This window comes from Sminthopsis crassicaudata, chromosome 1 (assembly GCF_048593235.1).
Source record: "Sminthopsis crassicaudata isolate SCR6 chromosome 1, ASM4859323v1, whole genome shotgun sequence".
Lineage (NCBI taxonomy): Eukaryota > Metazoa > Chordata > Mammalia > Dasyuromorphia > Dasyuridae > Sminthopsis > Sminthopsis crassicaudata.
This window is the reverse complement of record NC_133617.1, coordinates 67,303,983-67,327,167: the sequence shown is the minus strand read 5'-3', so window position 1 is coordinate 67,327,167 and position 23,185 is coordinate 67,303,983. Positions and strand designations below refer to the sequence as shown.

General features: G+C 40.8%; 1 protein-coding gene across 1 annotated transcript; it reads left to right on the top strand.

Moving 5' to 3' along the window:
* Positions 1-14: 14 nt before the first annotated feature.
* Positions 15-22,789, top strand: LONP1 (lon peptidase 1, mitochondrial). Its single transcript, XM_074308661.1, has 18 exons — positions 15-497; positions 3,411-3,499; positions 4,490-4,609; positions 6,355-6,589; positions 7,674-7,735; positions 8,757-8,886; positions 10,386-10,469; positions 10,907-11,127; positions 14,614-14,752; positions 15,815-15,993; positions 17,529-17,616; positions 18,556-18,678; positions 18,938-19,054; positions 20,056-20,196; positions 20,569-20,734; positions 21,369-21,577; positions 21,692-21,856; positions 22,423-22,789. The coding sequence occupies exons 1-18, from the start codon at positions 30-32 to the stop codon at positions 22,633-22,635; spliced, it is 2,949 nt and encodes a 982-aa protein (XP_074164762.1). The 5' UTR covers positions 15-29; the 3' UTR covers positions 22,636-22,789.
* The last annotated feature ends 396 nt before the right edge of the window (positions 22,790-23,185 follow it).

Here is a 23,185-nt window from a genome sequence, read left to right as displayed (position 1 = left end):
GACGCGGGTACCCTCAGAATGAGGTGGGCATGGCGGCGGCTTCAGGCTACGTTCGCCTGTGGGGAGCCGCGAGGCGCCTAGTGCTGGCATCGGGGCCGCGGGCTTCCCAGCTAGCTAGCCTTGGGGGACGGGGTCGCGGGCGGGGACTGCGTGTGGCCCGGCCGCCTGTGCTGCGGCCGCAGTCGAGCAGCGCGGCGCCGGCCTGGGCTCTATGGGACCGGGGGCCGTGCCCCGCACTTGCGTCTCGTGGCGCGGGCGCGTGGCGGGGGCTGTGGGACGAGGCCGGCAGCCGGGGCGGCGGAGCCTATGGCGGTGACGACAGCCCCAGGGACGGCGCCGAGGACGGGGCCGGGGCCGGCGGGGCCGGGAGCGGAGGCTCGGAGGGGCCAGTCATGACGGCGCTCACGCCCATGATGATTCCGGACGTCTTCCCTCATCTGCCGCTCATCGCGGTCACCCGCAACCCCGTGTTCCCCCGCTTCATTAAGATCATCGAGGTGAGCGGCCCGCTGGCCACCCCCGCCCTTCTCCCGAACCAGGCGGCCCTCTCGGAGGCTCGGGAGGAAGACCTTTCCGCTGCTCCCTTCGAGCCGCTGGTGGAAGGAAAGATCTGTTTGAGGTCTCTAGAAATTTGAGGTCAGGGTTCTGACCCTGCACTGTGTCCCCTCCTATAAACACTGAACGAGACTGTCGGGACCGGAAGGGGCTCTAGAGACCAACTAAATCCAGACACTTTGTAACCCTCGACTGCCTCAGTTTACCTCTGTGTAAAAGAGACAAAAGTAGCGCCAGGGTCCCAGGGTTAGTGTGAGAGTCGGGAGAAATAAGAATTGCAGGGTGCCCGGGCACGCCGGATGTGCTGTTAAACTTCAGTTGTTGCTGTCTAGACCCACCCCCTCCTTTTAAAGGTGGGGAAAGTATATCCAGACTAGGAAAGCGCTTTGCCCCGAAGCGGGGTAGATGCACAGTCAGGAATTCGGCCCCGGGGTATCGACGCCCGAGCCTTTACCTCTCAATTGTCTTTATTCAAACCTAATCTAAAGGGACCCAGACCTGGGGAAGGCTAGCTCAAGGTCACTCGGGGCTGCTAAACTGCAACCGCAGGCCCCTTCTCTCACGGCTTTCACGGTCCCCACTCGGAAAAGAAGCACATTGGTCTGTGCTTACAAATCTCCCTGGAATGGAAAGGCAGAAAATTAGGAGTTTAGGTCTATCACTGGATGACACTGTGACCTTGGACAAACTATCATTCTTAGGGGTGTGGTATCATGAGGGGGTCAATCATGATCTCTGACAATCCTTCCAGTTCAGCCTTCTGTTTTTATGAGAGACCATCTCTTGCTGTGAGAAACGTTGTTTAATAGGAGTCTCTTGGCTGTGCAGTTCCTAGTGGATGTTAGAGCAGGTTGCATAGATTTCTCCTACTTTTTTCTTCTATCCCCATCAAATCTTGACAGATAGGGATAAAATAAACATCCAGGACAGCTCTGAAAGAAAAATATTAAATTTCAATAAGGGTTAGAGGAGGCAAAATGGAGGAAATTCTCGTCAGGTACCTAAGTCTTACTCTTCCTTTCCCTTTTACTTGCTGATTGCACATAAATGACCTGTGCCCTCCCTACTCCAGCATACCAATAAAGAAAATTTCCCCCCAAATATAGGAACTCTTGGATAGTCTGTTGCACACTTCTGCCTTGGAGTTCCCATTTTGAGTTTTTCAGTAGTAAATTTGTTCTTTGGATATCTCACCAAACTTTTCCTTGTCTTTCCATATCCTCACTACTCTTGGTAATATCTTTAGTTAAACCACCAGGTAACCTTGTCAGGCTTTGGAAATCTTTGGAAAGTACTTGAGGTTTGAGATGATCAAGTTATAGTCCAGAAAGAGGAGTGGATAGGAGCCAGTCACAAACACTGAATGCAGAACTTGCCTGCAGTTAGAGAACACTGGACTTGGGAGTCTGCAGGTGTGAATTCAAATTCTGGCTCCACTTGAGTCTTAAAGTATAGCTGCTTTCTTATCTGGGATTAATGTTTATACTAAAGACCCATTCTGTTGTGTGGCTTGGGTTTGGGCTCTTTTAGTGGATTGTGAACTTTTGAAAACTCATTCTACCAAATTGGAAAAGTTTCATATTTGGTCCTGGTAGTATTCTATGTAGATAGTCAGCCTAAGTTCAGAGGGACTTCTCACAAAAGGAATTTTTTTTAGTCATTTCAAGTGGAGAAAGTGTCATAAAATTGTAGAAGGGTTGCAGTCATGGCAATAGTATGTTCACTCTGGTGAAATTGTAGTTTCTTGAAGTAATACTTGTACTACTTGCCTTATAAATGAGATTATGTATATAAAAGTATGGAAGTGTAAATAAACTGTTTTGTTGTTTAATCATAACCAGGCTTGACTCCAAAAGATTGAATTGAAAAAGCATTTCCCTTTGCGGATATAGGGGCTCATTGTTATAGAATATCACATATCATGTTTTGTTGATTGTTTTTGATTTGGTTTTTTTCTTTTGCTGGGAGGGGGAGAGAAGGCTATATAAATGATAGTTAATCAAACCGCTCCTAAAACTGGCTGTTTTTAAGTTTAAGCCTGTTAAAAGGGAAGAGAAATTAGAAATCACCCACAACAGAAGGGTCTAAGTAAGATTTCCCCTCCCCCTCCAGTCAGCAGTTAACACAGGAGAAAGAAGCAGGGAAGGAATTAGAGCAGAAGAGTTTTCCCATTTGCTGACAAAATTAAATTAATTCTCTATTTATTTTTAGCTCAACTACTCTCTCTGTTCATGGTTCTTGACTCTAGGGTTTGAATTTTTGTTTGCTATCCTCCTTCCAGGATATCTATCTGCCTGGCTCTTCCTCTTTGGGCAGATTGCTAACTAAACTCTACAAAATAACTACAACTTGAAAGAAACTAAGATATATGTAAAAGTATAACCTTTCCCTTCCATGTCATTCTTTTCTTAAGAAAGCTACAAGAAGTCATTATCATTTGTTTATTGAGGCCTCACCAAGAGTGAGCCAGTCTGCTAATTACTGCAGTAAGTTAGAATATAGTTTAGGCAAATCTTGGAAAAAACTGACATCATCCCATTTGTGTTCCATGGTCTATTGTTTGCAGCAACTGAGGGGAAAAAATTAGGATTAGATTTGTAATCTATTAAATTTTGTCCCTTATAAATCAGTTTGCCCCAAACCTTATTTCTCCTTTGACTTTTTGTTTAAAAAGGCAAAAAAAAAAATTTTTTTTTCTCTGTCTTTTGAAACCTATTTCAAGGAAAGTATAGCTAGGAAAACCATTGACATTATTGCACCTCTTATTAATCTTTTTATGATGCTAAGGATGCTGTCAAACTGTGTAGCTAGAGGACCTGTCCCTGTATTTCACCTTGAGGTTATTGTCATGCTAGGTTAAAAATAAGAAGTTGGTTGAGCTGCTAAGAAGGAAAGTTCGCCTTGCCCAGCCATATGCCGGTGTCTTTCTCAAGAGAGATGACAAGTAAGTGGCATTTGATTCAATTCCTTTAGTAATTTCCTTGAAATGAAAAACTCCTTTTATGACTGTTGTGTGTGTTAATATCCCTGGTGTAAAAGACCTTCAAGAAAGTCACTTGCTACAGGATACAGATGATAGTAAGAGTTAAGAATCTAGTCCTAAAACACTGTTATTTCTTCACATTCTTGGTATTCAGTAACTCATGGTGATTCATTATTACCATGTTGTTGGGGTAGAGAGAAAGAAACTGGGGATACATTTTTAAATGTTCAAAATAAAATACTTGGAGATTTAAAAAATTTTGCATCCATAGGATTGCTATAAAATATAGCATGCGTAAAGTCTACATTTATCTTAATTTCAAGGACATTTAATTAGAAGATTATTTCCAATAGCATTGTAAAAATGGCATAGCCAGATGCTTGGCTTCTTAAACCTTTCTTCACTCATGATCTCTTTTTGCTTGAGAAATTTTACATGACCCCAAATATATAAGTATATAAAATAGATATACAAAATTAAGCATTTACTGATTAAAAATCATAATTTTGTGACCCCACGTTGTTAGAAGATCCTATATGGGGTCATGAACCACAATTTAAAAAGCTGGAGTCTTATGGATTGTTTGGGAATTGGGAATCCTAAATTCTGTCCCATTTTGGTCCTTCACCTAGTAAGTCCTGTGGGACCAAAAAACGTCACCTTAGCATTTTTATCAAATGTTGGGAGGAGCCAGTACTTAGCAGAAATCTTTTTGTTTATAATGGAATGCTGGTCATGCTCCTTTTAAGATGGGAAGTTCTCTCAGGCACAACTGAACTAAGAAGGATTTGTAAATAAATGTAATTCTTGGTCTTGATTTTTTTTAGTATTTACTAGTCAATAAACAGTCATTGCTTTAGTCATTCTGATTTAACAATCCTCTCTCCTTATCCAGTCTGGATAAGATATTGAAGGGGTACCCTGAAATCATTTTTCTCCCTTCCCCCCTAGCAATGAGTCTGATGTGGTTGAGAACCTGAATGAAATTTACCACACAGGAACTTTTGTCCAGATTCATGAAATGCAGGACCTCGGGGACAAGTTGCGTATGATAGTCATGGGACACAGAAGGTACGTGGATCAGGCTCTGGTAGATACTGATAGAATTATAGAAGGGCTTGAGAAGTGCTATTACCTTGCCTCTAACCACTAAAATGTTAGCATCTTTTCTGATTTGATGCAATATGTTCAGATCCATTTGTATAGAGCTAGAAGCAGAAGGGGGAGGGAAGGAATTAATTCTTTTCATTATTTTTCTTCTTAAGCCTGTACTTCTGTCTCTGTCTGTAGCATTACTATTCACCCATATTCCCTTATTTGTGACCTTGGGGTTATTTCTGACTCTTCTGTACTTAAATGGTCAGTCTTAAGTCTCAGCTCTGGATATTTTCTCCTAACTATCCCCAGTGCCTAGGATGCTCTTCCTCCTGATCCCCACCAGGTTTCCCTGGTTTCTTTGAGGTCCCAATTACAATTCTATTTTCAGTAAGTCGTTCCCAACCCTTCTTAATTCTATTACCTTCCCTCTGTTAATTATTTCCTATTTGCCCTGTATGTAGCTTCATTTGTACTTATATATGCTTGTTGTCCCCTTCATTAGATTGTGAGTCTCTTGAGGGCAAGAAGTGTCTTTTGTATTTCATATCTTCAATGTTTAGCACTGTATCTAGCACATAGGCACTTAATTGCTTACTGACTCACTATTGATTGCCTCACAACCTCACTTCTTTCCCTTCTCTCTTCCCACTTCCCCTAGACTAGACTCTGTATCAGACCATTACATTATCATAGACTTAACTTTACCCTTCTGCCCTTCTACTAAATTATCCTGTGATCCACTGTCAGACTAATCTTTCTTTTATATAGTTCTGGGCTTGTAAATTTCTCTGCTTAAAAATCTTAAATGACTCAAGACCTAAAAAGTTCCTATATCTTTGGCTCCCAGTCAAGGCCATTTACAACGTGGTCCAACTCAACCTTTCTAGCCTTATCTTGTATGACTCATTTAAAAGTATTTTATATTTTAGTCAAGTTGAATTCCCCCATGAAATCTTCTGACTTTTCCCTTGACATCAGCCTTCGGATATTATTTGTTTTGTAACACTGAAATGCATCTTTATAATGTTTGTTATATCTATACCAGCGATTTTTCTCCATTACTAGAATATGAGCTCCTTAAGAACAGGAATTTGATTTTGCATTTCCCTTTGTATTTAGAATTTTGTATTTTCCTTCTTGCTGCATATGGTATTGCTTAATATTATTGTCATATGTGGATAAGTGTACATAAATCAGTGATTCAGTACCCATTTATTAGGGCCTTCTACATGTAGGGCACTGGGCTTGATAGTTTGAAAATAATTCTTGTCCTCATGGAATTCAATTAAACAAATTACTTGTATATTAAGGTGGTATAGTTCTTGACATGCTTGGTTAATGAAGAAACTTTGGAATAACCTCATTTTTTATACATCTCAAATGAGTGTGAGATTCCCAGAAACTGATGGCCTTAGGCAACAAAAAATGGTATAGAGGAGAATGGATTTACCTTCATATCTTCCTGTAAGTCCTATTTCCTTTAATGATTTGTACATTTTTTGTGGCTGTGGTCACAGAATTTGTATTTTTTGAAATCTCTCATCCTAGTGTGGGCACTGTAACCATAATTTGGTTCAATGTATCCTAAAGTTCGGCAGAAAATCTTTGACCATTTTAATCTTTAGAGAGAAGAAATGGGAACCTGTTCTGTTATAAATGTGATTGAATTGGCTTAGATATTGAACTTAACACATCTCTGTGGTATGGTTTTTCTACAGGATTCGCATAAACAAACAACTAGATGTGGAACCTGAAGAACTGGAGCTTGAAAATAAACAAAAAATGAGAAGAAAACCCAAGAGAGCCAAAAAGGAGGCTGAGGAGGAACAAGGTGCCAAGGACCAAGTAGTGGAGTTAGTTATAGAACCTGCCACCAGTTCTCCAGATGAAGTACTTATGGTAGAAGTGGAAAATGTAGTCCATGAGGACTTCCAAGTTACTGAGGAAGTGAAAGTAAGTCCAGGACCCCCTTTCTCCAGCATCCTCTCTTTGTATCCCAAAGAATCTTACAAATGGCATCAAAATAACCTGGGTGTAGTGCATGCTCACGTGACATGTTAAGTTAAACCTTCAGAGCCTTTTCCTCAGTGTTGTGTCTTATACTCTTTTGGCTTGAAGTTAGAATTGAAGAAACAATGTTTCAACTTGTCCCCAGGTTACTGTCTCTAGCCCAGGACTTTTTGGCTTCCATCTGGGAGAGCAATTTCTTTCAATTATATAAGCATTTTTAAAGCCTCTATAAATAAATGCTGTTTTAGGTCCTGGGCTATACAGAAATAAGACAATGTCCCTACCCCTTTGGGGCAAACTAAGTGTGAACATATAGTATGTGTGTGTTGAGTGATAATTGAAACAGGCTAATAATCTGATGAGAGAGATAAGAAGTATTGGGAAGGAAATAGAGTGTGAGAGCAGATTGGGTACACATGATTAATTTTGTCAGCCTCCAGTTGACTTGCTTCCTGAAGAGAGAGAGAGAGAGAGAGAGCAAACAATGATGACAATTGACCTCTGTTGTGGGGATTTTTAGAATTTTATGTGATAACCCTGGAAAAAATTTTTTTACTGAGCAGAAGTAAAGGTAGAAAGAGAATTACATCCAGAATTCCATTTCTGTGACTTAAACTGTGTTAACATGAGGCAAATTCCTTCCTTCTCTGGGCCAAAATTATCTCAGTAAAACCAGAGAGTAAGAGAAATTCTTCCAGTTTTACTATTCACTGAATTAATTACATTGATGCTATGGTTAAAAGTGGTAAGGTTTTTTTTTAAACCTGAAATACAGTTAAACACATATGAAGATTCTCTAGCCAAGCTGATGTTTTTACTTTTGCGTTTTAATGTGTTGTAGCCCTTTGCTAACAAATTCAAGAACTCTGCCTCTTGTTTTCAGTCAAGTTGTGTGTATTATGCCAAACCAGTGGTGCATTGTGTGAAATTAGACATTTGGAAATGGAGCACCAGTTCCAGAGTAGAAAACTATCTTCACTGGGAGGATAACTTCAGATTTCTGATCTAGGAATGTTTCCTTTGACAGGCTCTTACTGCAGAAATTGTGAAGACAATTCGGGATATTATTGCTTTGAATCCCCTCTATAGGTATGTTACCTAGATCCTTTCTTGATTTTATTTTTCTTTTCTGTTCCATCTTAACGTTTGTCAACTTCTTTACCATCTGTAAACTCTACTAGAGAGCTTGCACAAGTCTGATTGTTTGGGTTGGGATTTCATTTCTGTGGCTTTATGTAGTTCCTGACTTTCTGAAAGGTGACTTTAAGAGTTCTTTTTTGGTAAAAACAAAAAACAACAACCAAAAAAAAACCTCACAACATCATAATATGACAGACCAAAGTGCTAAGAAATGGTCCTGCCTGGAGGTCTGGGCTTAGGGTGGCTGAGTCTTGTCTTTGTCTCTTTTAAAGTAATCCATATTATTGTGGAATTTCTCCATTAGTCTTTTTACTCCTGATGGAAAGGGAATAACCTTAGTCATTGTCATAGATTCTATCTTAAAAGTCTGAGTTAACAGGTTCAGTGATGAACTATCTCAGACTTTTGAAAACTAGAAATTGAAAACTCACAAGTGGGTTACTAGGTGATCACAGCAGTTAAAGAAGATCATTTATTAAAACAGAAGAAGTTATGGTCTAAATGGAGATGGTTGCCACATTATAATTAGAACCTCTTACTTCATTATTATTCCTTTCAGCCTGACCAGTAGCCCCAGAGGCCAGCCCCTTTAATAGATCAGGTAAGGATGAGGCAACATTTTTGTACACATGAATTGGACTAAAATAAAGATAAGACCAATCTTGAATGAGAAAATAAGTTGCCGCATAGGCAAGAGAAGAGGATCCTCAGGGACCAGCTGTATAATTGAGTTTCTATTGTTACCTTCTATCACTCTGTATTTTATACATTATATATATTGTGTCTCCTGTGAGAATATAAGCTCCATGTGGGCAGAAATAGCTTTTCTTCTTTATTTTCCTACTATTTAGCACAGGGCATGGCACACAGTAGGCACTTAATAAGTGCTTTTTGCTTGATTGCTCTTGGGACAGCCCGAAGTACAGAATGTCACTTGCATTTGGATCTAAATTCTGCTTATTTCTTTCAGAGAATCTGTTCTTCAGATGATGCAGGCTGGGCAGAGAGTTGTGGACAATCCCATTTACCTGAGTGACATGGGGGCTGCACTGACAGGAGCTGAGTCTCAGGAGCTACAAGATGTTCTGGAAGAAACAAATGTGAGTTTGGCCTCTGAAAAAGCTTACTGTTTGCACCTATCTACCCTATATAAGACATATCTGCCTCCTGAAGCAAATAAGATGGATTTCCTCATTTTAGATATGTCTCCTGCAGAGTGTATGTGACATGATTTTATACATGTGATATGTGTTTCAGCTCAATGTATGGAACAGGTGTAAGTACTGAGCTTATCTGCTTTGTGCTAATCTTTGAGGTGGGAGATGGGAGTGAATACAAAGAAGTCTGAGGCTCAGACCCTGCCCTCAAGGAGCTCATGGTCTTTTGGGAGAGATAAGATCCACATAAAGCAATTGGGAAATCAGATAGGTAGCTTATTGGGACATATTTTAGAATCCGAGTTGTGTCAAACATGAGGTTATCTTGTCTAATTCTCATATGAAGCATGATTCCCCTTGGAAAAAATCACTGACCAGTGCTCATTCCCCTGTTCTTCCTTCCTCTCCCCCTGAAGTCATTGTAATGAAACTGCAGATCCTTGGTCTACTTGGAATAGGAAGACATTAGGATTTAGAGTTGCTTACAAGTGTTGACTCACGGTTAAGTAGAATTTAAAATCTATCCCTCTGTGATGCAGGCCAAGAAATTGAGGGGAGTTAGAAAAAGGCCAGTTTAGATCCAACGTAGGAAAAGAGCCTTAATAGTATTAAAGTCAAAAGTAGAAGGAGGTGCTTTAGGAGAGTATTGGAATCCCTTGAATTAGAGATAATTTAAGCCAAAACTAAATAAATCATTTGCTAGATATATAAGAAAGGTGGTTCTTATTCAGATATAGATTGGACTAGAATCCTCTAGTGGTAGTTCCCTACCACTTCTAAAATTGTGATTGCATTGGTCTACTACTGCTAATAATTATAAGAATAAGACACTTTAGGATTTTTAAAGTGCTTCATTTACACTTGTGATGCAGATATGTGGATATTGTTAAATCTTATTTTGCAGATGAGGACACTGAGACTGAGAGAGGTTAAGGAGTTTTATGTAGTAAGAAGCATTGCTGAGACTTAATCCCAGACCCCAGTGCTCTTTCCACTGTATTTCTTAGCCCCTTTCTCTTCAAACTCCATCCATCCCTACCGTTTTCTACTCCTCCCTTTCTATCCAAGAACTTTCCTACTAAATTCGTGATTTGAGATTGCTCAGGAAAAGGGGGAGTTCCTATAATGAAATAAGACTTGATTATGTCCTCTGTAATGGGAGGAATAGAGGACCAGATGCAGTTCCTAAGCTTCCAGATGTTCACAGTCAAATTAGGTTCCTTAGGTTCCCTATGACCAAGATGCTTCTCTTCAACATTATCAGGCCACTCTAGCATACTGCACTTAATGAGTGAACCTGGAAATCCTTTGGCAGTTTTGGTTTTTCATCCTAGAATAGAGAAATCATCACCCTCTGCTGTTACTTGCTATAGGTGAGAGTTTGAAAATTGGTTTGATTTTTTTTTTTTTTTTTTTTTTTTTTTTTTGCTTCTTATTGACAGATTCCAAAGCGACTCTACAAGGCCCTCTCTCTCCTCAAGAAGGAATTTGAGCTAAGCAAACTGCAACAGCGTCTAGGTCGGGAGGTAAGGCCTTTCTCGAGAACCTATTCTTGGGACATAATTTTAAAAGAAAGCTGAGGGACTTGTGCAAATAAGACTCAACACTCTCTTAGCCATTAAAATGAAAAAACATTCTCTCAATAAGGAGGCACTAAGAACTAGATGAGCCCATCACTGTTCTCATATTTCCTCTGGAGTGCTCTGGTATACCTGGCTTGGTCTGATGAGTTGTCTGTGAGTGGCTGTTATTCTGGGGAAGCCTTGGCAACCTTTCAAAGGGATGCAGCAGGAAGTTGTGGCTTTACCAATTTCTGGCGTGTGTGTACAAGTGTTCATGCGAATGTGTACTATATTAACTATGAGAAGAGGTGTTCATGGTGTTTGCATGTGGCCTGCTTGTTCTGTCTGAGTCTCATGCCTTCCTGCCATGTTACGCAGAGGTCAGCTATTGTCTGTTGTAGGTAGAAGAGAAGATCAAACAAACTCATCGCAAATACCTTCTACAAGAGCAGCTTAAAATTATCAAGAAAGAGCTGGGCCTGGAGAAGGAAGACAAAGATGCCATTGAGGAGAAATTCCGAGAACGTTTAAAGGAACTCACTGTTCCCAAGCATGTCATGGATGTGATTGATGAGGAGCTGAGCAAATTGGGCTTGTTGGACAATCATTCCTCAGAGTTCAAGTTAGTAGCTTATATCCAAGGGTTTCATAATTCCAGGAGGGTGGGGAAACAGTTTCTAGTGCCCAGAAATTTAGCAGAGAGAGATAACTTGCCATTTGAATAATACTCTGGGTAAAATGAAGGAAGGTGTTATAGGAAAAAAAGTCCATCTGGAGTTGACTGATTAATAATTATATCAATTTATATGTATGGCAGCTGCTATGTCAGCCCACCCAGATAGCAAGGTCTAGTGAGTTTCCCCTGGCCTTTGGGAATTATCTTGGCAAAACTGTAGTCACAGTCTTTGCTAGTTTGTGATAACCTTCAAATGGCCAAATTGCTTAACAGGTGAGTCTAGAACATGGACCTTAAAATCCAAGACCTTAGGGACACTTCAGCATCCCAGGGCAAAAATCTTAGTGTCCTATGGACCCTTCTCATGGCCAAAAATACCAATCCCAAACCTTGGCAATAAACAAAGTAATTCTAACCTTCGGATTCAGGATTGCTGAGAGTTAAATTTGGTGTCTTTTGTCCACTGTCCTTGGAAGGCAAAAAAGAAATCAGTTATCTCCTTTGAAATTTCAAGGCCACCTTACAGCACTATGCGTCATGCCTGAATGTTAATCACATGACTACCTCATCAGAGGAAAAATCTGACTTTATGGTAAGCAAACCATTCAGAGCCCTATAATATCTGCTAACCTATTAGGAATTTTGAGGGAATTCTCTGGAAGTGTCCAGGGCCCAAAGGGACAGAACAGTAGCCAGTGAGGATGGTAATACATCTGATCCCCAGCCCTATCCCCTTCCCAAAAGAAGTTTTAACTTTAACTTTTAGGAACTCCAGTGCAAGTAGTGATTATCTTCATTAAATTGTGGCGTGCTGGGGCACAACTCCTCCTCTTAGTTTTATTAACTAAGGGACATTGGTGGCTTCTCTTTTTTTTCTTTGTTGATCTCTAGGAAAGTTACATTATCAGAAAAACAAATCAGGCAGCTCATCCAGGAGGTAAACTTGGACTGAGTGAACTAGCTACTTACTGCCAACCCAAAGCTATACAATCCCTCAATCACTTTATTGAACAGCTGGGCTCACTTCAAGCCTAGATCAGAGTCCAACAGACAGTGAGACAAAAAGATTGAATTTTAGTGACACGTGTCCAAAAATAGAATTGGGCAACCTCCACAGTAGTGAGACCTCTGGCATTGGAGGTGATCAGGGAGAGGGCATTATAGTTGTGATTTATATTTACTTGATTTGTTTTTTTGTTTTTTTTTTAATTCATTTTTCCAAATTATTCCCCCCCTCCTTCCACTCCCTCCCCCCGATGACAGGCAATCCCATACATTTTACATGATTTATATTTACTTGAAACAAGTGTCCTCCAAGGCAAGGATTCTTAAGCTGTTTTGCCTTGGGCCTTTTTGATAATTGGGTAAAATCTTTGGACTTCTCAGAATAACATTTTAAAATCATAGATTTACAAAGGAAACCAGTATATCAAAATACAGTCATCAAAATATTTTTTAAAATAAGTTCACAGACACCAGGTTAAGAACTTCTGTTGTAAAAAAAGATTTTTGGATGGCTTGGGCTTTACCTATAACTCTCTTAACTTTCCCCTTTCCCTACCTTACACTTTTTGACTGTCTTTAAAAAAAAATCTCACAGAATGTGAGAATTGGAAATACCCTCAAGAAATGGTTATTTAATCTAGCCCTGGGAGAAAACTTAGCAAATGAACGCTGTCTTGGCTTTGAGGAAAGTGGTCTAAAATTGACTTTGCTATTACTGACCTGGGGCTAGAACGGGTGCTTCTAGCTGTCTTCGGGCTTTTGGAGAAGGAAGAGGGAGGCAGGAATGACCTGCTTCTGGCTCCTATTCCACCTCTGAAAGGAACAGAAAAGCTTGGGTTGGTGTATCTCAGGACTTGATACTCACCTTTGGAGAAATTGCCAACACCAGCAGCCTTCCCTTAATTGCACAAGCAGTTTATGCTCTGATTGCCTTCTGCTTTCTCAGAAATAGTTTGTTCTCTCTCTTTCCCTCTCTCTGGTTCTTTCCCTTTCTCCCTGTTTCTTTTTTTCCTTTCCTGAAACTATTTTTTTTTTTTTTTTATCAGCATCTCTCATTTGTCTCTGCTAGTGGAAGCCTTTCAGACCACTATCTTCCTATCTGATAGAGAAGAGAAAATATCATAGGAGCAGCATGAACACACACAATTAAGGATTGAGAAAGTAATAGGGTGTTTTTAAGGAAAAGAAAGTAGCCCCATTTGCCAACAGGAGTTGGAGAGTATGATATGAGAAGTTGCTTATTTGGGAAAGATATTTAGTGCCCAGAAAAGGGATTGGCATTTAATTATTAAGAAGTAAAGAGCCATTGAAATGTTTTTAAATTAAGAGTGACAAGAGCCCCACATATTATGAAGGTATCTAATAGCTGCTCTTGGTAATAAATAGCATGAAGGCTATAAATGCCAGGCACAAGTATGTACAGTTATCCCTTCCACATCATGTATTATAAATTGGCTTAAGAAATTAAATGGAAATTTGGTATGGACGTTTTGTAGAAGCTGCAGAAAACCCCAGAAAATCAGAAGTGCACAAAATATTAAATATTAACAAATTATTGTATAATATCAATCCAAAATTTACAATAAGGTATTGTAAACATCCCATAAAAGAAAAAAGTCAGATGTCTTCTCTGGTTTGAAGAGAGGGTCAAAAATTTTTACACAGATTTTCCAGATAGTGGAGGTATTATGTTCCTAACACTCAAGATTTACAAGGGATAGCTGTGTTTTTAACCTAGGAGCAATAAGGAGCCATTCTTCCTAAGCAAGGAATTGACACTTTTCTAATTTTTAGGAAGTTTTTTCATATATCATAAATGTGCCCTTGGCCTACCAGCAGAATACCCTAGACCCTAGATCCACTCAAAGTCCTATCCCAGAAATAGCCTGTACCCTAACCCAAAGATATCCCATCCACTGGGGAAAAACCACAGACTAGTCTCTTCCATTCTTATTTTAGAAATCAACAAGCCTTTATTACATGGCTGCCATACACTATGCTAGTGATACAAAGAAACAGAAACAATATCTCTCCTCCAAGGGCTTACATGATATCAAATGAAGGACACACAAAAACCAAATAAAAGATACATTTGGGGGAGTAGAGGTAAGAGGATTAGGCATAATCTTTGAAGGAAACTCAGAGATTCTAAGAGACTAAGGAAAGGAGAGAGAGTTCAAGGCATATGGGACAGTCTGTACAAAGACATGGATGGGGACATTCAAATTGAAAATACCTTCAAGCTTATATTAATCACATTAATATTTTCTATTTTTGTTTATTTTGTTAAATATTTCTGTGTTCATTTTAATCTGGTTAGGACTTTTCTTGAAGAATGTTGGTGTTAGGATCCCAGAGGAGTGTTTAGTATCCAGGACTTTTAGTTTAGACTCAAAAGTTAATTGATTGGATATGTATGTTATTCAGTGTCACCCGAAATTACCTGGATTGGTTGACTTCCATACCTTGGGGGAAACAGAGTGATGAGAATTTGGATCTGGCCAGAGCCAAGGAAGTCCTAGAGGAAGATCATTATGGCATGGAGGATGTAAAGAAACGTATCTTGGTAAGCTCTGCTTTTCTTCTCTTTGTAGCCTCCTACTGTAACACCGACACCAGACTTCCATTTTAGAGCCTTGATTTCCTTCTCTTTTTTTTAACAGGGTTACTAAACTCAGGAGAGGGACATAGACTTAGTATACCTGGATTTCAGCAAAACATTTAACATAGTCTCTCATGCCCATCCTTGAGGACAAGGAGATAGTACAGTTAAGTGGATCAATACCTGATTGAGTAATTAGACATAGAGTTGTTTTGTCATCAGTGGGTTGGAGGGAGGCCACCAACAGAGTGTCTGAGACATTGTTATCAGGAACTTGGATGACAGAGTAGCTGACTTGTTTATATTTGACAGGTATCCAGGAGAGTTAACTAATATATTGTTTGGGTAAAACTCACAAAGTGGAAATTAATAGAGATACATGTAAACTCCATTGGGTTTAAAAAAAAAATCCAGTTTATAGATACAGAACTGCTGGGGAGGGTATGGTGTGACCAGAGTTCCCTTACAAAAAATCTGGAGGTTTTAATGGAATGCAGAGACATTTCAAGTCATTAGTAGCACTAGCTGCCTTAATAACAGCAAAATGTCAATATTAAGAGTGTTGAGAGTCCCACTGTTCTCTCCTGTGATCAGATAAATATAACTCATCGACTAATAAGGGGAAGGAAAGGGAATAAGTATTTATATTACACCTGTTGTGTGCTGGACACTTTTTACAAATATTTCAATTGGTAACATTCATTGTGGTTTTGGTTAATAAGCATTTATTAAACATTTATCAACCAATGTGTTAGATACTAAGAATGTAAAATAGAAGCTACTATAAGATGTAATTTAATGATAGATTGTATGATAAAAGTGTTCAGTAGAGGGAGTGAATATCATGGGAGGAGGTATCCTGGAGGGAGGTGGAAAGTCAAGCAGTCAGGGTACTCTTGGTTGTATATGACCTAAGCCATATTCACAAGCTCTCTACCATAGCTTCAATCTTGGGAGATGGGGTGCTAGTTGTAGTATTTTAAGTTTGAGTATTCCTGACCCATAATACTTCCTTCCTGTGTTCAGGAATTTATCGCTGTGAGCCAACTCCGAGGATCTACACAAGGGAAGATCCTTTGTTTCTATGGTCCTCCAGGAGTGGGCAAGACAAGCATTGCTCGATCCATTGCAAGAGCTTTGAATAGAGAATATTTCCGGTTCAGTGTTGGAGGCATGACTGATGTGGCAGAAATCAAGGGACACAGGTAAGTCCCTATGGCCTGAGTCCTTTGAGGGTGCTGAGAGAGACAAGATCCTGTCCAAGGCTTATCTCATTCTACTGCAAGCCGCCTCTGACCATTCCCCACCTTTGAACCCTTATGGCATTTGTGGTGTGAAGTGTGTAGTTATGATTGAATTAGACGTGGTGGTGTTTCACCTGCTGAGGCCTCAGAAGGGTCATCTTGCTTGTTTGACTTTGACTTCTTAGAGGAGGAAGCTGAGATTCAGAAAGAGAAGGTGATTTGTCCAAAGTCTGTTCCTGTGTCCCCTAAACGCCCATCTCTGGGCCCAGAGAAGTATTCTTATCTACCCTCCTTCAATGACCTTCAGGCAGATTAAGAACTTCTGAAGTAGGTAGACTATTAAAGTCCCTTCCGGCTCTGGCATTCTTTGTTCCCAAAGAAGTAGTAACTGAAAAGGGAGTTGAAAAGGGTAGAGGAAAAAGAATATACTGTGGAGGTCAGGCTTGTCCTGACTTGTCTTGATTGATGATAAAAGAACCAAGGTCTTTGGTTTGATAAGATGGCCTTTTGAGTCAATGGCGTAAAATAACTCTTTGATGAAATTTCCCAACTGACTGACGAAATGGCTGAGGGCAAGGTCCTTGAAACAACTGGACTACTTTGTCCTATCACTTAATGGGATTAGTCCTACTTTGTAACAGTTTTTGTTTATACAGTTATTACCCATCTAGAGTAGTGGTGGATTCAGTTTTAAATTTGGCAGTACAGTGGAAGGGAAAATCTGTATCTGCCCTGCTGCCCATTATCAGTCTTGTGACTTGAAGTTGCTTCCTTTTGAAGCCTCATTCTTCTCTATAAAAATGGAGATCCTTTGTAAAATGCTCATCTTGCAGAATTCTTTGAAGGGAAATAAGATATTGTATGTTAAAGGTATATTTACATAAAGAGATAGTTGTCTTAGGTCCTGTTACCTTTGGATGAGAATTGATTAAATCTTTTATGAACTCTCAGACAAAAATCTTTAAGTCTTTTCATAAAGGAGAATCTTGTGGTGGACACAGCTATATTTGAAAAGATTTCATTATTACTATGTCAATCATTTCATGTGCTTAAAGGCTTTGAGATTTACTAAGCACTTTTTTCCTATGAGCCCATGAGTTAAAAATGCAGAAATTTACAGAGAAGAAACTGGGGTACAAGAAAAGCTAAAGATGTTGTCCATATACACTAATTTGGGAGCCAGGACTTGAACTTGGGGTACCTGATTCCACTGTTATTTCTGTTACCTGAGGCTGGCTCTCCTATTTATTGGCAGAGAACCATACACTTAAACTTTTCTTCAATCATAGACTTCTAATAGCTAAGAAGTTAAATGGTTAATGTTGGCAACATTTGTTTTAACCTACTTTGTATATTAAATGGTTCTTTGAAATGTTTAAAAAGAGGGCCACATTTGGGCTCCTCTTTACCTATTTCCCTGATGTTGCCCAGAAATTCAATTCAGTTCAACAAAGCTTTGTTTAAATTTTAACTTTGCTGTGGCTTCTTTTCTTTAGGAGGACTTATGTTGGAGCCATGCCAGGGAAGATCATCCAGTGTCTGAAAAAGACTAAGACGGAAAACCCCCTGATTCTAATCGATGAGGTTGTGTGTCTGCCTCCTTGGAAAGCATTTCTTCTATCCCATCTATCCCAACTGCCCAGAATACTTGTATTGGACCTGTGAAAATAGCCCAATGCCCAGGGGTTGTATTAGTTTAGGTTCAGCTAAGTAACTAGCAAAGTCCAAAGCCTGTGGATAATTGTAGTGGTAACCTTACTATCAGTATTTTATTTAGATTCTGAGTCCCTGTTGTCCCTCACTAAGAGACAACTATGACACTTTATAAGGATCCTGGAAAAGAACCCTCCTCCCCCTTATCATTTCTTAAAAGCTCACTCTACATGTTGGGCAGCCTTTCTCACATGTTTTGTAATAGGGAATTTGGTAACCAGTTAGTCCTTGGGGTAGAAAGCATGCGTCACATAGTTATAACTAGGGTTGTAATTTGCAGCCAAAAAGGTTGCCTTAGAAACCTTGGTCTTAAAATGAGTCCAAGATCTGGCTTCTCAGCTAGGCTGGCAGAATTATAGACAGAGATTTCCCCCCTCTTGTCAAATAGGGGTCAGGGAATGGCAATAGAAAAGAGTGTTCCTCATCTGAGTGAGGTCCTGGGTGTCATCCTAGGCCGACAACCTTCTTGTCCCTACTATTTTCATTCTAAAGCAGTTTTGGAATCTCTGAGCTGGTTGGACTGCTTTCCTTCTTAGTTAGAGTGAAGGGAGCTGGTTTAAGCCCTGTGCATAGTTGGCAGGGAAGATAGTGGGAGGGGGCAGTTAAGAGGGTATTAAATAGGCAAGCAGGTGGGGTCCAGGTTCCAACACTTACTTTATTCACCTGGTCTCTAAGCTTCCTGAGCTTCAGGATCCTCATCTCTACTGAGGAGTTTTAAACTAGATACTCTGGTATTTAGTTCTAAATCTTAGTGTTTGCTTCTCAGATGTGGGAAAAGATATCAACTCAGTCTTCCACAATGTGTTGCAGGTAGATAAGATTGGGCGGGGCTACCAGGGAGACCCCTCTTCTGCATTGCTTGAGCTTCTAGATCCAGAGCAAAACTCCAACTTCCTGGACCACTATCTAGATGTCCCAGTGGATCTTTCCAAGGTACCTATTTTCTTTCTTTCTTTTTTCTTTTTTTTTTTTTTGGGGGGGGGGGAGGCGGCTAAGGCAATTAGGGTTAAGTATTAAGTGTCTGAGGCCAGATTTGAATTCAGGTCCTCCTGAGTTCAGGGTTTCCACTGTGCCACCTAGATGCCCCTCTGTTTATTTCAACCATGGCTCACAGGCCAAGTCCTGATGGATCCATGGGCTTGCTAAGGTTAGTACAGGGGACCATCTGCTTCATGGGTCTGCCTTTCTCTAGGTTCTGTTCATCTGCACTGCCAATGTTATAGACACCATTCCTGAGCCCCTGAGAGACAGAATGGAGATGATCAACGTCTCTGGCTATGTGGCCCAGGAGAAACTTGCCATTGCAGAGGTGAGAAGTTCTGAGCCTTGTTCTTCCTATTGTCAGCCCAGCCTATTGTGGGAACCATAGTCTTCCCCCTCTCACACCCCCTCAGGCCATTTCCTAGGGTCCTGGGGATCAGGATGCTGTCCTCCCAGGAGTACCACCTCTTACCAGTTGCCTGATTCCCCCAGTATGGAGAAATGCATGAAGTTTGTGATCACTATCCATTTCACCAGTGGCCTCTGAGGATCCTCTTCCTCATTTAAACCCTTGTCAGCTTGTATCCTATTCCACACCTCTTTGTCTTGCTTGATATTGCAGTTATGTATATGTAAGTTGTTTGTTTTAGAACTACCAAGAAGTGGGATAAACTGTTTCCCAAGATTGTGAGCTCACCCTAATGGAAAACCTTTCAGCCAACAGAAAGGTTGTACAAAGGGTTCATTTATTGAGTTATGAGTTAGATATTCCTTGAAGTTCCCATCTGAGGTTTCAGATTTTGTATTAGCAGTAAAATGAGAGCATTGAAAAAAGTTCCACGAGGATTGAAGATTGACTGGTCACTTTTTGCACTGTCCTGAAAAGTAAACTGAATCTGGAATCAGAGTGGTAGCATTTAAGTTTCCATACTTTCCCATGTAGCTGTTGCCTTGCATAGGTCCCCTCAGTTCTGCAGCCTCTGTGAGGTGGAAATACTTTATGCTATTGTACATAAAGATGTTGAAATGTGAACTACTGAAAGTTAGAGGCACCATAGGAATGTAAAATTTTCATTCCATGTGAGGCATTAAGCTTTTTACTGGGTCCCAGATTGCTCCCTCTGATACCAGTTCAGAATATCTCTTCAGAATATCTGAAGGTAGCAGTCTTTGAGTGTGTGACCTACTTGAAGGTAGCACGATAGCCACTGAGGATACCAGCCTCAGTGTTCAGTGAAATGGGGGAGAAAACAGACGAGATGGAAAGATTTTTCCCTTTCTAATTCCTCTAACACATACACTGAATTTATGAGTTGGTTTTCCTTTCAGCGTTACCTGGTCCCTCAGGCCCGAATCCTTTGTGGTCTGGATGAAAGCAAGACCAAAGTCTCATCAGACGTGTTGACCCTTCTTATAAAGCAGTATTGTCGAGAGAGTGGAGTCCGAAACCTGCAGAAGCAGGTTGAAAAGGTGAACCTTGAGGTCATTTAGCTCAGCCAGCGTTGATTAAGCACAAACAGAACAGTGCCTTATCTCGGGGTCTGAGGAGTCAGAAAAGGCCTTGTGGAGGAGGGATTGGAGCTGACCCATAGACAGAATGACCAGAGGGAAAATGATCTAAATATTCCAGCATGAAGGAACTGCCTCTATGAGGGCACCAGGGCATAGGGTGGAGATAAGGGAGGGGGAAGAATTGATTTTTGGGAAGGGATCGGGGGGAACAGGATGGTAGAATCAGCAAATTTTTTGAGGAGAGGACTATCTCTCCTTGCACTCCTGTCCAACAAATCTGCATCAAGTCAACTGGTGAAATTCTTCCTCCCTCCCTTGCTCTTTTGCTAGATGTTAAGAAAATCTGCTTACAAGCTAGTCAGTGGGGAGATGGAGTTTGTGGAAATAACCCCAGAGAACCTGCAGGACTTTGTAGGAAAGCCCATCTTCACTGTGGAGCGCATGTATGATGTGACACCACCAGGCGTGGTCATGGGTTTGGCATGGACAGCCATGGGTAAGATATGGAGAGATGGGCTGATGTCCTCTGTGACACACCAGTTGTGTCAATTACTGTGCCAGGCATTGAGGAAGCTTTGGGTAGCAGGGATAAGGCACAAATTATAATATTTATCATGATCATCAGAGGTAGAAAGAGCTGATGTGAAGTCTGAAGTGGGATAGGTGAATGGGCAAGGCTTCTTGGAAGAGAAAATGAGTATGAACTCATGAATGAGTATGAAAATGAGGATCACAACTGTTTTTGAGGCTACGGAACGGCATAAGCAGAGAGAGGCAAGTGAACAGTCTATTTGTGAAGCACATGGTCCACAATAGAACTCATTGGAGGAAGGAGGGGAAGTACCTGCTTTGAATGGGATGTGGCAGGCCATGGAACCTGGGCAGCTCTTTGACAGTGGTTGCAACGCTCAGTCTTGCTGCAGGTTGAGTGGATCTGTATTCCTGAACAAAGCTGGCTTTTTAGAATTTTTACCTGTACTATGTACAAGTTCAAAACCAAGCTGCAGAAGGAAGCCATTGGATGCCCCAAGTGCAAGAGCGGGGAGAGGGGACAGTGTAAGCTGCTGCCTTGTCATAACTAGCGGTACTTAGCTCTGAACCTGATGAAATGGTCTCTTTTTCTCCCTTAGGAGGCTCTACCTTGTTCATTGAGACCTCGCTACGGCGCCCCAAGGATAAAGACAGCAAAGATGGGAGCATAGAAGTGACAGGTCAGCTAGGGGAAATCATGAAAGAAAGTGCCAAGATTGCCTATACTTTTGCCCGGGCGTTTTTAATGCGTAAAAACCCTTCCAATGATTTCCTCTTGGCCTCACACATCCATCTGCATGTGCCTGAGGTAAGCATATAGCCCACTCACCCTCACCACCTCTTGTCCTCAAACCTTTAAACTTCAGCTTATTCCAATAACTGGAGAAAGGAACCCTTAAGTCCCCTGTCCTTTTCTTCATAGGGGGCGACCCCCAAGGATGGGCCCAGCGCAGGTTGTACCATTGTCACCGCACTGCTCTCCTTGGCCATGAACCAGCCCATTAGGCAGAACGTGGCCATGACAGGAGAGGTATCTCTCACTGGCAAGATCCTTCCTGTGGGAGGCATTAAGGAGAAAACCATTGCAGTAAGTACTTGAGAGACTGCTGAACTCGGCAATTTCTGGTTCCAATTCCCATAACCTCTCTCTTCCCTTTCCTGATCTTGTAAGATGGGGGATAGTACTTGTACTAGTGAAAGATGATAAGATTATGAGCCTAAGGTTTTAAAAGCCCCATAGAAATAGCATTGATTCTCTTAAACCATCTGGCCTAGACTTCTGCCTTTAGACAGGTAGTAAATATTACTCATGATGGAATTGAGGCCCAAATGCAAGTGCCCTAGGAAGAGCAAGAAATCAGTTGCTGACCTTGTTAGTGGTGGAATTAGAACTCAATGATTTTCTCACCATTGTCCATTGACATATTTGTCAATCTTATTCTTCTCCTCCCCTACCCCTCCTCTATGCCCTATTCTGCCAAGGCTTTTGGGGGGGTGAAATGAGAAGACAAGGTCTGTACTGTCAAGCTAAATATTCACGCTTGTTTCTTCTCATACTCTGCAGCTTATTAATTTTCCTATCTTTTTGAGTAGGACAATAGATACCCAACATAAATCAGAACCTTATTTCTGATTTGTTCATTTTCCTTGTAGGCCAAAAGAGCAGGGGTTACTTGTGTCATCCTCCCTGCAGAAAACAAGAAGGACTACTATGACCTTGCAAGCTTCATCACTGAAGGGTTGGAAACCCACTTTGTGGAGCACTACAATGAGATCTTTGACATTGTCTTTCCTCAGGAGGAAACTGGAACTATGAACTTTGAAACTTTAAGGGTGGGGGAGCTTAAGCCAAATTCCAGAGGTTAGCAATGTGGACAGAAAATAGCATCACTAATGCTGCTAGGCAACCAATGAAACCCATTCATGGTGGTTTCATATATATATAGTTTAGAAAACAATTTAATTTAGAACGGGCCTGTTGTATTTGAAAATGTATTTATGATAAAAATAATTTCCAGTACTGGTGTCTGGTCATCTTTCTTCTGATTACAATACATCCATTTCTTGGACTAAACTGCTCATCAAAACCTCCCAACTGAAAAATGGGTACTATTTGGGGGTGGGGGTTGCGGAGGGGGAAATAGCATGGATTACTTTTTTCTCCAGTGCTTAATGCCTACATGCTTGTTTTCAACCTCCATCTTGAAGCTCACCAAAGCATATTGCTCAAAACACCATCCTTTCATTTAAAACTCAATTCAAAATAAGTCCTGGCAAAAATAAGATTTGAATGCAGTTTCAGTTTACCTGCCAAGCCCAGAAATCTCCGTGTCCTACTATGGTATTAAAGGCCCAAAAGCCTCCCATGCTTAAAGCACTTGAGAAAATACATTCATTCAGAATTGACCAGATCAGG